The 13,671-nt window shown below is 60.8% G+C and overlaps 2 protein-coding genes across 3 annotated transcripts; both read left to right on the plus strand.

The window, feature by feature from the left end:
* The first annotated feature begins 5,685 nt into the window (after positions 1 to 5,685).
* Positions 5,686 to 8,459, plus strand: LIPT2 (lipoyl(octanoyl) transferase 2). Its single transcript, XM_054193086.1, has 2 exons — positions 5,686 to 6,241; positions 7,789 to 8,459. The coding sequence occupies exons 1-2, from the start codon at positions 5,770 to 5,772 to the stop codon at positions 8,019 to 8,021; spliced, it is 705 nt and encodes a 234-aa protein (XP_054049061.1). The 5' UTR covers positions 5,686 to 5,769; the 3' UTR covers positions 8,022 to 8,459.
* Positions 8,272 to 12,090, plus strand: KCNE3 (potassium voltage-gated channel subfamily E regulatory subunit 3). 2 transcript variants are annotated; one of them, XM_054193106.1, is made up of 2 exons: positions 8,272 to 8,388; positions 11,240 to 12,090. In XM_054193106.1, exon 2 carries the CDS (start codon positions 11,253 to 11,255, stop codon positions 11,568 to 11,570), a length of 318 nt encoding a protein of 105 aa, XP_054049081.1. In that variant the 5' UTR covers positions 8,272 to 8,388; positions 11,240 to 11,252; the 3' UTR covers positions 11,571 to 12,090. The 2 variants fall into 2 exon arrangements, with proteins under 2 accessions (XP_054049081.1, XP_054049071.1); XM_054193096.1 differs by lacking the exon at positions 8,272 to 8,388 and adding an exon at positions 9,401 to 9,982.
* Positions 12,091 to 13,671: the final 1,581 nt, after the last annotated feature.

Raw genomic sequence — 13,671 nt, forward strand, 5'->3', positions numbered from 1 at the left:
TCAGACTAGATCTAAGGAAGAAATGTTTTACACTGAGGGCGGTGAGACACTGACCCAGGTTGCCCAGAGAAACTGTGGCTGCCCCATCTCTGGAAACATTCCAGGCCAGGTTGGACGGGGCTCTGAGCAACCTGATCCAGTGGAAGATGTCCCTGCCCAGGGCAGGGGTTTGGACTAGATGGCCTTTAAAGGTCCCTTCCAACCTAAACCATTCCATGACTCTATGACATCTCTCCAGAGACACAGTCTGGACCCATTGAGATTGGAGCCCCAGAGCTGGAGGCAGCACTGCAGGGGGGGTCTCCCCAGAGTGCAGCAGAGGGGCAGAATCTGCCCCCCTCGCCCCGCTGGCCATGCACCAGCTACCAGTCTTGCAGTTATTGGGAAGGACAAACATTTCCACTCCATCTTATTCCATAAGCCTCTCCCTGAGGGTGTTGGGAGGGAATCACTCGGGCTGAGATCTCCAGTTCATTCAGGCAGGGTCTTGGTGGATGTGACCCACAGGAAGAACCACTCCTGCCCCTGCCTCCCCCCCCGCCGATCTGTCCATTGACTCCAAAAAGCACATTCCCGAGGCTGTGACAAAGGGCAAGAAAAACAAGGAAACGCATGTGTAAGGCTGTGCCGTGGGCTGCGTGCACCGCGGGGTGCATTAAGGAAGTAGTTAAGGAAGCTCCTTGCTGTGCCTGGGGAGACGGGTCAGAGCCGGTGTGAGTTTCCGTGTTGATTGTGCTGCTCTTGGTGGTCGTCATCTTTTGACCCATCTTGGAGTCGATGTGGCAGGCAGTGCCGCTCCTCCAAGCTTCCCGTGCTGCCGGGAGCTGATGGTTCCACTTGTAAAGCTCAGATGCACCGCTTGGCCTTCATCCACCCCAGTGAAGATGCTCTCATCTCTGGTTTGTCCCCAGCTGCTGGCTGGCCACCCTGCCAGAGGTCACCCTCCCCTCTGGTCAACCAGCACGTCTTCACAGTCTTGCCGAAACCATGCCAGTTAGGTTAAACACTCATCCCAGCATTGCTTTTATGCAGGATTCTCTGGAAGATCTCAGTTAGGGAACGGGATGGCATGCAGTTATGTTGGCAGGTCTTTGAGGACAGCAGCCCCAGAAGGGACACTGGGGACATTTCCAGATGAGACCCCTCTGCAGTGCTGCCTCCAGCTCTGGGGCCTCAGCACAGGAGAGACACGGAGCTGCTGGAGCGGGGCCAGAGGAGGCCCCGGAGATGCTGGGAGGGCTGGAGCCCCTCTGCTGGGAGGACGGGCTGAGAGAGTTGGGGGGGTTCAGCCTGGAGAAGAGAAGGCTCCACTGAGACCTTGGAGCCCCTTCCAGTTCCTCAAGGGGCTCCAGGAAAGCTGGGGAGGGACTCTGGATGAGGGAGAGGAGCCATGGGACGAGGGGGAAGGGGTTTCCACTGCAAGAGGGGAGACTGAGCTGAGATCTCGGGCAGAAATTCTTGGCTGTGAGGGTGGTGAGGCACTGTACCACGTTGCCCAGAGAAGCTGTGGCTGCCCCATCCCTGGAGGGGTTCAAGGCCAGGTTGGACAGGGCTCTGAGCAACCTGGAATAGGTGAAGATGTCCCTGCCCATGGCAGGGGGGTTGGACTAGATGGCCTTTAAAGGTTCCTTCCAACCCAAACCATTCCATGATTCTGTGATTCTATGCTCTGATGTCTTTTTGGACAGGCTTCTTCTGAGCTTGTGCAGCCCGTATAAGAGCTGGGCTCGTGCCCACGTGCTGAACTCCTGCACGCTTCAAATAGTTCCTGTCATTAGGAAGCAGAGCCGCTGTTAGCCCCATTCCTGCTGTGGCTCTCGAGTACAATTTGCTTGAAAAAAAATAATGTGGGATTTTTCTGCAAGGCTCACGGCTGTGTGGGGAGGGGGTTGCCCCACCTGGAGGTGCCAGGGGCAGCCCGGACTGGCCACTCCACTCCTGGCTCTGCCAGTGATGTCAGGACAGCTCGGTCACCTCTCCGTGACATCCCGGCTTTGCCAAAATCAACAGGAATTTTGTCCCGGACTTCACCGGAGCCAAAATGTTGCCCTTTGCATCCGTCTGGAGCTTTCTGTGAGCTGTGACAGTCCCTCTTGCCAGGCACCTGTTTCACGGCCACCACCTTTGTCCTCCCCTCCCCTTCCTGCTATTAAGCCCTGACTTGCCGGAGCTCCAAAGCTCCCCGAGGGAGGTTCTCCTGCCAAGAAAATGGGCTCAATCCAAGGAATTTGTGAGGATTCAAGTGACTCCACTAACGTTTATGGCACCCAAAGGACAAGGTACAACAGGACAGCAAATTGCCCTATCGTGAAGAAAAAAAAATACCCTTAAAAAATACTGAAAGCCCAATGGAAGGATAAAACGCAGGGCATCCATGGCTCCCGGCCACACAAATTTCCTCCCTGCTTCAAAAGCAGGATATTGACAGTAAATACCCCAGTGACGTGACCGCGCTCATCTCTGTCGTCTTATTTACGAGGATCCTAGACCTATTATACACAACTGGCCTCATCTTACGCATGCAGCGCCGCGGCAAGCCAAAAAGGAAGAGCGTTTGGCTTTGATCTCCAGCAAAAAGTTGAGGCTTAATCATAAAAAAAAGGAAATCACTCGATACACACACAATGTTGGTGCAAAATACGAGTGTCCGCTGCCAAGGGCAGAGAGCCGGAGTGGCCGGGTGAAGCTGGTGGTCGAGGCGAGGATCCCACCCAAAGCAGACTGGGTGCTGCTCCGTGCGCTCAAAAACCCAGTGAGGTTTATGGTGGGTTTTTTCCCCATTTTTTTTTTCCTCCGGGCTGTATTAATTTTATAGCGCTTGCTCTTTTCCAGTGAGAAAATCGAGTAAACAAAGGGAAGCGCCTTCCCTTCCTCGCAAATACCTGCACACAAGTTAACGCCAACAGCTCGATTACCTGCGGCGACAGAGGGGAGATTAACAGCAAGGCCTATTTTTGATAAAGCCGAGAGTTTATTAACACCGTCGATGGCTCTATAAAATCCAAATGTACTTTCACACGCTTAATCCGGTCGATAAGCTGGAAGGACAGCGGGTTGGGAACCGTTTGCTCGGGTTTTAATCGTTGACTCATTAGCGGCCCTGGCCAGATGTGCGTATTTTCTACATTTGCAATAAAAAGTTGAGGTAGGAAGGTTTTATGGCATTGGGAGTCACGGGGTGACTAACTGCAGCGCTCGTCAGCGCGTTGGCAGTGCAATGACTTTATTTACCCTCTGCGACCTTGAGGGGCCACCCCAGAATCCCAATTTTACCCCGTTTTGAGCACTTCTGCCCAGCCCACCCTGCCCCAGCCCCACTGGGACGCCCTGCCCCCGTGCCCCGTCACTGCCCCCTGCCCGTGCCCCACCTGCCACGGCTGCGCTGTCCCCCCCTTGCTCCCCCCCCACCCCTGGTGACCTGTGCCCCATGCCCTATGGTGACGGGGACCTTCTCTCTGCTCCCTGTGCCCCTCCTGCAGCCCTGGGCCCCACCAGCCACCCCCAGCCCCTCACCTTGTCCCCTGCCTTACCCCCCTCCGCAGGCCCTGTCCCCTACCCCTAACCACTGTCCCTGGGCACCATCCTGGGGGTCTGTCCCCAGCCTCCTATCCCCTGTCCCCAGTCTCCTATCCCCTGTCCCCATCCCCTGCCTTCTCTCCCCCATCGCAGGCCCCATTCCCGGTATCATGTCTCGGGCCACGTCCCATGTCCCCAGGCCCTGTCCTCCGTGCCCCAGCCCCAAACCACCATCCTCCATCCCCCTGTCCCCTCTCCTCTGTCCTCCATCTGTCCCCATCCCCCTGTCCCAATCCTCTGTCCCCATCCCCTGTGCCTGTCTCCTATCCTCCATCTCTGTCCCCTCTCCCCTGTCCCTATCCCCGCCTCCCTGTCCCATCTTCCATCCTCTGTTCCATCCCTGTCCCCCCATCCCTGTCCCCTATCCTACATCTTGGTCCCCTCTCCCTTATCCCCTCTCCTCCATCCCCCTCCCCTGTCCTCTATCCTCTGTCCCTATCCCCTCTCCCCCCATCCGTCCCTTCTCCCCTATCCCCATCCTGTGCCTGTCCTCTATTCTCCATCTCTGTCCCCTGTCTCCAATCCTTCATCTCTGTCGCTTGTCCCCTCTCCCCTGTCCCCATCCGCTGTGCCTGTCCCGTATCCTCCATCTTTGTCCCCTCTCCCCGTCCCCTATCCCCCCATCCCTTTCCCCTGTCCTCCATCCTCTGTCCCCATCCCCTCCCCCCCACTCCGTCCCCTCTCCTCATCCTCTGTGCCTGTCCTCTATTCTCCATCTCTGTCCCCTGTCCCCATCCCCTGAGCCCGTCCTCTCTCCCTCCACTCCATCCCCTGTCCCCTTCCCGCCTGTCCCCAACTTCCCCCACGCGTTCCCCCATCCTCCCTCCCTGTGCCTGTCCCCGCTCCCCCCACCCCCATCCCACATCCTCCATCTTTGTCTCCTCCCCTGTCCCCTCTACCCCCATCCCTGTCCCCCGTCCTCTGTCCCCGTGCCTGTCCCCTCTTCCCTCTGCTCCATCTCTGTCCCCTGTCCCTATTCCCCGTGCCTGTCCCCTCTCCCTCCACCCCTCTCCCCGTCCCCCCGTCCCCTATCATAGAATCATAGAATCGCTGAGGTTGGAAGGGACCTTTAAGATCATCAAGTCCAACCACTAACCTACCCTGACAAAAGCCACTTCTAAACCATGTCCCTAAGTGCCCCATCTACCCTTTTTTTAAACACCTCCAGGGATGGGGAATCCACCACCTCCCTGGGCAGCCTATTCCAATGTTTAATAACCCTTTCAGTGAAAAAATGTTTCCTAATATCCAATCTAAACCTCCCCTGACATAACTTGAACCCGTTTCCTCTCGTCCTATCACTTGTCACCAGGGAGAAGAGGTCAGCCCCCATCTCTCTACAACCTCCTTTCAGGGAGCTGTAGAGGGTGATAAGGTCTCCCCTCAGCCTCCTCTTCTCCAGGCTAAACAACCCCAGCTCCCTCAGTCGTTCTTCATAAGGTTTGTCCTCCAGACCCCTCACCAGCTTTGTAGCCCTCCTCTGGACACTCTCCAACACCTCAATGTCCCTCTTGTAGCGAGGGGCCCAAAACTGAACGCAGTACTTGAGGTGGGGCCTCACCAGTGCCCAGTACAGGGGGATGATCACTTCCCTAGTCTGGCTCACCACACTGTTCCTGATACAGGCCAGGATGCTGTTGGCCTTCTTGGCCACCTGGGCACACTGCTGGCTCCTATTCAGCCGTCTGTCAACCAACACCCCCAGGTCCTTTTCTGCCGGGCAGCTTTCGAGCCACTCTGCCCCAATCCTGTAGCGCTGCATGGGGTTGTGAACCAAGTGCAGGACGCGGCACTTGGCCTTGTTGAACCTCATACCATTGGTCTCAGCCCATCGGTCCAGCCTGTCCAGATCCCTCTGCAGAGCCTTTGTCCCCTCTCCCCCCAACCACCATTCCTGTCCCCATCTCCTGTGCCTGCCCCCCAACCCCCCTCCTCCCCGTTCCCCCGTCCCCATTCTCTACCCCCGTGGCTGTCCCCTCTCCCGTGTCCCCTCTCCTCCATCCCTGTCCCCTCTCCCCTCCCGCCGCCGTCCCCTGGCCCCGTGTCTGTCCCCATAACGCCGTTCCCCCGTCCCCCGGTGCGCCCGCCAGCGCCCCCCCCGGCCTCCGCCCGCCTGTCCCGGCGCCTCCCGCCGGCTGCCGCGGCCTGCCCGCTCCGCTCCGCTCCTGCCGGAGGGAGCCGGGAGCCGCCGCCATGTCGCAGGCCCCGGTGCGGGTTCTGCGGCTGGGGCTGCGGCCCTACGCCGAGGCGCTGCGGGTGCAGGAGCGCTGCATGGGGGCGGCGCGGGCGGCGCGGGGCTACGGCCCCGACCCCGTCCCCGGGCTCCCCGGGGAGAGCGTGGTGCTGAGCGAGCCCTCGGGGCCCGTCTACGCCTGGGGCCTGCGGGGCGCCCCGGAGGCGGAGGTGGCGGCGCGGCTGCGGGCGCGGGGAGCGGGGCTGGCGGCGGCGCGGCGCGGCGGGCGGATCACCTTCCACGGGCCCGGGCAGCTCCTGGCCTTCCCGGTGCTCGACCTGCGGCGGCGGCGGCTGCCGCTGCGCGGGTACGTGGCGGCGCTGGAGGGGCTGGTGCTGCGGCTCTGCCGCCGCCTGGGCCTGGCCGCCGCCCGCGCCCTCCCGCCGCCCTTCACCGGCGTCTGGATGGGCGACAGCAAGATCTGCGCCATCGGTGAGCGCCGGCGGGGGCACCGCGGGGGGGCGCGTGTGTGTGTTTCCCGGGAGAGGCGGGGGCTGCGCCGGCGGTAGGCACGCACCGAGGGGTGTATGCACCGGGGGGAGTGCACCGCAGGGTGCGGGGGGCGGTGCTGCACCGGGGGTAGACAAGCACCCGAGGGGAGGCGGCACGGGGGGACGTATGTACCGGGGGAGAGTGCACGGGGTGGGGGGAGACATGCACCAAGGGGAGTGTACGAGGGGGTGTGTACCGGGGGAGGGGGATGCACCCGAAGGGCTGTGAAACAGGGGGGTGCACTGTGGGGGGGGCACACGGACCTGGGGGAGACATACACACCGGCGGAGTGCACCGGGGGGTGGGATGGAGGTTTACCGGCGGGGGGGTGTGCCCCAGGGGGAGACATGCACCCAAGGGGTGCATCGGGGGGAGTGCACCGAGGGGGGAGCATGCACCGGGATGGAGACCTGCACCCAGGGGGGATGCACCGGAGGAGACATGCACCCGGGGGAGTGGGTGCACCGGGGGGAGCTTGCACCGGGCATATGTGCATCCGGGGGTGTGAACCGGTGGGGTGAGAATACGCCGGGTGTAGAGATGCACCCGGGGGGTGTGTGCACCGTGGGGATGTGCACTGGGGGAGGGGCAAACATGCACCGGCGGGAGCCATACACCCAGGGGTGTGTGTGTGTGTGCATTGGAGGCGGGGGGGGGGGGGGGACGGGACATGCAGCAGCGAGGTTATGCACAGGGGGGCATGTACGGGTGGGGTATTATATAGGAGAGTATGCAGCGAGGAGGGGGGGCGCAGCGCAATTTTGGGGCCCTGCAGTGCAACCAGGGCCTTGCACCCAGAACCAGGGCCCTGCATTTTGTACCCCCCGACCGAGGCCCTTGCGCTCAGGACTGGGTGCCTGCCCCCTTGTCCCCAGCCTTGCCCCCCTTCTGCCCCCTTGTCCCCAGTCTTGTCCCCTCCTCCTGCCCCCTTGTCCCAAGCCTTGCCCCATTCTCCTGCTTCCTTGCCCCAGACTTATTCTGTTCGCCCTCCCCCTTGTCCTCAGCCTTGCCCCGCTCGCCTTCCCCCTTGTCCCCAGCCTTGCCCCCTCCTGCCCCCTTGTCCCCAGCCTTGCCCTGTTCTCCCACCCCCTTGTCCCCAGCCTTGTCCCCTTCCCTTGTCCCCCTCCCCGGGCCCCATGCTGTTCCCCTGCCAGCCAGGCAGGCCCTGCACCCCTTCCTGGAGCCCTGCATCCTGAGTCGGGTCCTGCAGCCCAGACCCCCCCTTTGCACCGCATTCCCGTGTCCAAGCCCACTTGGAACTCCAGCGGTGGGAGGTGCTGGGGGATACAGGGCCGGGGTGGAGGGCGCTGGACATGCTGCACCCGCTCTGCCCCAAATTTGGGGAGTCCGCCTATGGGTTAGGGGTTTTCCCTGGCAGAAGTGGGGAGCATGGCATGTGTGTGGGGGGCCTGAGCAGCACAGTCACTAAATAGCTCACGCTGGGGCATCCCTCGGTGCTGACGGGTGGGTGCTTTGCCCCCCCGCAGGGGTGCACTGCGGGAACCACATCACCTCCCATGGGCTGGCGCTGAACTGCTGCACCGACCTCACCTGGTTCGACCACATCGTCCCCTGCGGGCTGGAGGGAAAAGGCGTCACCTCGCTGAGCCGCGAGCTGGGGCGGCACGTCACCGTTGACCACGTCCTCGAACCCTTCCTCGACGCCTTCCAGGAGGTGTTCGACTGCACCTTGGTCTTTTCAGAAGACCCCGGGGACTAGGAGAGCTGCGACACCTTGGCTGGGTGTTTTGGCAAACCATCGGCACGGCCGACGAATGGCGCGGCAGCTGCCTCCGGCTTCATTGCAAGCCAAGAGCTCTCGTGCCTTTGCCTATGGATTGTGCATGAATGGTGGCACAGAGGTTTGCGCTGTTGCTTAAACATCCACATTTCCATCGGGGCTCCTCTCCCCAGCGCCACGGGTCTCCATCCCTCAGCACAGGCCTCCGAGGGTACCACATCCCCGTTGCTCGCTGGGGAAATGCCCAAACAGGCACTTCTGTGGGGTTTTTCTGCCTCTCTCCCTCAAAAAATCCAAAATTCAGGTGAACACTCGCACAGCCTTTGGACAAGAGCAAGAAGGACCGGTAGGTTGAGCATCCTTCCCTTGTTGCTGCATAAAAAGAGGCAGATTTTGTATAAAGAGAGTTGCTGTGAACTTTGGCTGCTGATCCTTTGCTCATTTATTTACCCAAAGACTTTATGAGTAACGACTTTTTTCTTGCCCTGTGCCTGAAGAAATCCTTGCATGGCTGAGATCCTCGCTGTGGTGTCAGGGCAGGTGGAAAAATCGCTGATAAGAAGCTGTAAATGGTGGTTAAAAGGCCACTGGAACAATGCTGATGCGGTGGGAAGGCAGGAGGAGGGGAAGGAGTTGGGGTGTCCGAGGAGAGGAGCCGCGGCCATCCCGGACCCCATGGGATCACACAGTGTGGGATGGAGCGTCCCAGCTGGGCAATGGGGACCTGTTCCTGCTGGGTCTGTGGTGCTGCCGTGGTCCATGCAGGTGACATCAGGTCCTCCAAAATCGCTGCTCCGGCTGCAGCATCCACAGAGGGCTTACAGCAGCCATCCTGGGTGAAGGGACACGGCCACCCTGGGGTCCCGATGGCACTGGGATCCGTGCCTGTCAATGCAAACCTATAGGTAGACACATATAAACTGATTTTAATTGAAAAGTTTCTTAAGGGGTAAGAAGCCAACCTGAGACTGAGCTCCCCGAAGCTGCCTGCTCCCCCTCGGGGATGCTCGTGGCTCTCCCAGTGCGTGGGCAGGAGGGGCAGCGCCCAGTCTGGGCTCCCCGAAACCTCCCCCCGTTGGTGTGTGGCACAGCCACGGCCACTTCTGAGTCACCCCCATTGCTGGCAGACCCAGTGCCTGTGCTGGAGACACTGATCACGGGTGGGTGGAAGCAGCCCCGCAGCCACACAGGTGCTTCGGGCTCAGGAGAAATGGAAAATGGCAAATAAAGTCCCCGCGCCCTGCTCGGAGCAGGACCTGACCCCCACCCGCAGCCCCTCACTGCTGCTCTAGGCCTTCTTTCTGCCCCACAAGCTTTGGGGTACCCCTGCTGCGCAGTGCTGGTGGGTCATAGAATCATGGAGTTCATAGAATTATAGAATCATGGAATCATTTAGATTGGAAGGGACCTTTAAGATCATTGAGTCCCCACGGGCCCCACAGCCCCCAGGGGTTTTGTGTGGGCAAAGCTGGGAGCAATGGGGCTGGAGGAGCCCCGGGAGGGAGTAATGAGGAGGAAAATCCCATTTCATGGAGCTGGCTCAGCTCTGGGAGGGGATGGTGAGTGGGGACAAAAGTGCCCTGGGCAGGCTCAGTGCCCAGTGTGAGGGCTTGGGGACAGCAGGGACGGACGGACGGAGGAGGGACAGGAAAGCGTGACCGGCAGCGTGTGCTGGGAGGGAAACGCAGGGTCCTGCTCTCCCGGCCCTGTAAAGCCTCCTGTATCCGGCCGGGGCGAGGGGGCCACGTTTGGGACCCACAGGGTTGAGGACAGGCTGGTGGCCCGTGTCAGGGCTGGGTGGCTTTGGCAGGTGGCTCTGCCCCTGGAAGGGGAGGAGGCTGGGCGGCACTCCCAGCCCGGCCGGCATCCCTCGCTGCCGCCCCACGATGCTCCAGTCCTGGCTCAGCCTGGCAGCAGCGCAGGCAGGGAGGGCACCCTGGGTGAGTGCGAACCCCCCTTCCCACCCCTCCGGCCCCCCTGTCCCCTACAATCCCCCTAACATGGGGTCCCCCCCATGCCACACCCCATCTGTGGGTCCCTTCTTGGGATAAACCCAGATCTTGCCCTAAATCTCCCAAATTTGGCCGCCTCCTGCTTCAAAGTTGTCTCTAAGTCGGGCAGACAGCCAGGTCTGAGCCCATCCCTGTGGGCTCGTGGCTGTGCAGCCCCTTCCTCCTCCTCCCTGCTGGGGTCTTGTCCTGGGAGATGCACCCTGGGTTTGAGGGGGACCCTTTTTTTTTGGGGGGGGGGGGGCAGCCGCCTGTGCATGGGGCAGAGCTCCTGTTGCTGCAGGAACAGGGTGCTCAGGAGTGTGTGTGTGTGTGGGGCTTTACCCTGGGGAATGATGGTGGTTTGTGGGGATGGTGTGTCCCAAAGGATGGCACACGTGGGGGACCGTGTCCCTGTGTCCCTTCCCGTCCATGCCTGCCCTGAGGCCCCGGCAGGGTGCGAAGGTGCACGAGGACACAGAGGGGCACATGGGGGTCCAGGGTGGGCTGGCAGAGGGGCACTGCATCTTGGGGGAGGTCACAGTGGGTCTGGGACCCATGGGGAGGGAAATCCCCAAGGGGATTAGGGCAGCAACCCCTCGGGATGGGTCCACGGGGGCATGTGGGGAGCTGTGCCCCCCTGCTAGGGTGGTCAGGGCTCCTGGCCCCAGGTAAAAAAGGGGGTCCCTGCTCACCCCAGGGGACCTGGCCCAGAGCGAGTAGGGTTGATGCACAGCAGGATCAGTCCCGCCTGGAGTTGTTATTTAGGATGGGGGACCCCAGACAGCCTCCCCGGGTTCCCTTGGGTGCCAGCTCCGCACCCTGCAACAGTGCAGGACACGGGTAGTGCCCACCAACCCCACCGCGTCCCTGGGGGGAGCAGGCTTTGAACTCAGCCATCCCAGCCCCCAGGGACAGCTGTGTCCCCCCATTGTCCCCAGCCCCGGGGAGGAGAGTGGGACAGGCAGCTGCCCCGAAGCTCCGGGGACTTTATTCCGTACTTGGAGGGAGTGAAATTTGGGGAGGGGGTTGCCGTGAATGCAAAGGGCTTGGATGCCCCCACTTCTACCTTTGCTGTGTGGCAGAGCTGGTGCTTCAAAGACCGTTTTGGGGTCATCGTTGGGTCTGGCAGGACATCCCTGGCATCATCCCAGGGGGACCACTGCCACAAGGGCAGCCCTGGCTGACCCTCCCTGTCCTTCCCCTCAGGCTGGGCGAGGACATGGAGGAGGACAACCGGACGGAGACCTGGCACCAAAGCCTCCAGGCGGTGCTTAATGCCTTGAACCAGACGCTGCACGGGGTCATCCTCTGCCCCGCCGACCGCCCTGCCGCCACCAGTGCTGCCACCCGCAATGCCAGCACCCGCGCCAGCCGTGCTGGCCGCAACGACAACGCCTACATGTACATCCTCTTCGTCATGACCCTCTTTGCCGCTACAGTGGGGAGCCTCATCCTGGGCTACACCCGCTCCCGCAAAGTGGACAAGCGAAGCGACCCCTACCATGTCTACATCAAGAACAGAGTCTCCATGATCTGAGCCTGGGCCCCTACGCCTTGTCCCTTGGGAGCCGGTGGGTTTGTGGGTCACGTCGCTGCTGTGCATCCCGCTGCTTGCGGGATGAGGCAGCGCTGACGGCCAGCCCGGCCCCAAAGCTGCTGGGAACCCCCCTCGGTGCCCCCATGGAGGTGCTCAGCCCCAGTGTGAGCAGCGTGGGGACGTCCTGGCTGGGCCACGGCTCCTGTCTGGCAGGAGGTGGCAGGGTGCGACCCATGGGCAGGTCCCGGTCCCGCAGACCCACCTTGGCTGAGCCCCGGCGGGACGGGGATGACAGAGGCAGCTCCTCTCCCACCGTGGCCTGAAGAGGCTGGCAGGGGTCTTCAGGAAGAAAAATTGACCGTTTCCCCAGACAGATCAGGCAGCGTTGACCTCCGTGGGCTGCCAGCATCTTCGTGACATGGGCTAGTGAGCTTTTCTGGTGCTAAAACCCTGTAATTTTTGAGCTGGGCTGGGCCCCGCTTTTCTGGCGGGGAATTAAAAGAGGTGGCGGTTTCCAGTAGGGTCGTGTTTGCTTCTTCTCCGAGTAAAGTCTGCGCTGGGGGATATCCATGGGTGCCCTGCCCTGGCTGCCAGAGCCCAGGGGATGCTGTGAGGGCTAAACCTGCTCCCTGGACATCAAGGGCAACCCCGTGGTGGCATCGCAGCCCGCGTCCCAGAATACGAGATGCTTTCTCCCTGCTGCCAGCCAGGGAGCATCGCTAGAACAGCGGCACAACGCTGCGAGCATGGCCCGAGCCTGGCCGGAGGCATCTGGCTCTGCGCGTCCTCGAAGGTCTCTCTGGGCTCTGGTCGGTGATGCCGAAGTTTTTCCTGCTTCCTTCCTGCTGTCGGCTGTAGCTTTGGCCTTTTGTACTGCAGGTCCCAAATGTGTTTTCCACGGGGCGAGGGCGCAGCGGCGGACGGGAAGGGGATGTTCTCAGGTCCTGCTGGGCTCCTTGGCTTCATCTCCGCTATTAAACTGGCCGCGTTTGGGACTGGTCTGTGGAGTGGCCAGTGTCCAGGACAGTAAACGTCCCCGTCCTTCAAAACAGGCTGTGGGGCAGTGCTGGTGACCCCATCCCTCGCACGTCTTAACCTGTTAATAATGGCATAATTAATATCTTTAATTGCAGCTAGATTAGCTGACCCATAGGGGCCTTTCCACCTCCGTTCAAAGGTTAAACATGTCTGTGATGCCTGAGCCCAAACAGTGACGCCAAACCCTAATCCAAAAAATAATACTGGATGTGAGCGTTTTTAGGGTAGGGCTGGAAATCTTGGCACTGGCGGCACCAGGACGGCAGCAGCTTGGTGACCAATTCCTGATTTCCCATGCCCTTGGCTTGGGCACAAAACCCAGGACAGGGGATTTTGGGGAGCCCTTGGGGGTGCTTGCTCTGGGGCTGAGCCCGCTGTAGTTTCTGAGATGGGTGTGTGGTGCCAGCGGGGCTTTCCAAGGGTGCGGGGACAAATGCCACCAATGTGCCCCGGCGCCTGGCCCAAGCGGGAAGTAGCTCAAGAGGCTTTGCTGTGTTTGTTTTGCAGTTGCAGCGCTGGGAAAGGAAAATAAACCCTTTATCTGCAAATAAATCGGGGGAATCAGGCCAGGAGGGGACAGCCGAGACAGCAACCCTCTGTCAGGCTGCTTTGTGTAAACACACACCGCGCTGCAATTTTCTCCATCTCCACGGTGTTTGTCCTCCTCTAATACCAGCTCCTCTGGCGGGATGAGCCGCAGAGCAGCCGCTCATGCCAGGGCCAGAATGGGGGTCCCCGTGATGGGACAGGTGCTAAACGGTGAGTGTGGTACCCCAAAACCCTGAGATGATGTGGTCTTCTTGCCTCTCCTGATGGCCGCTGGCCCTCCTGGGAGAGGGGGAGGCTGGCATGGATCTAGTGACCCCAGAGTCCTTTCTGCTGCTATGACCGGGGTGGGACAAGTCTGTTACAGGGTGGAACATCATAAATAAATTTAAAATGCTGCTTTCTCCTAATCCAGAAGACCCTAAGGGGGAAAAACGCTCCTGCAAGACACAGCTCCTGTGGTGATAGTTATTCACACGATTTCCTGCCCATCGGCAGCTCCTCCTGTCTGTCCCCA

The sequence above is a fragment of the Rissa tridactyla genome, chromosome 1 (genome assembly GCF_028500815.1).
Source record: "Rissa tridactyla isolate bRisTri1 chromosome 1, bRisTri1.patW.cur.20221130, whole genome shotgun sequence".
Lineage (NCBI taxonomy): Eukaryota > Metazoa > Chordata > Aves > Charadriiformes > Laridae > Rissa > Rissa tridactyla.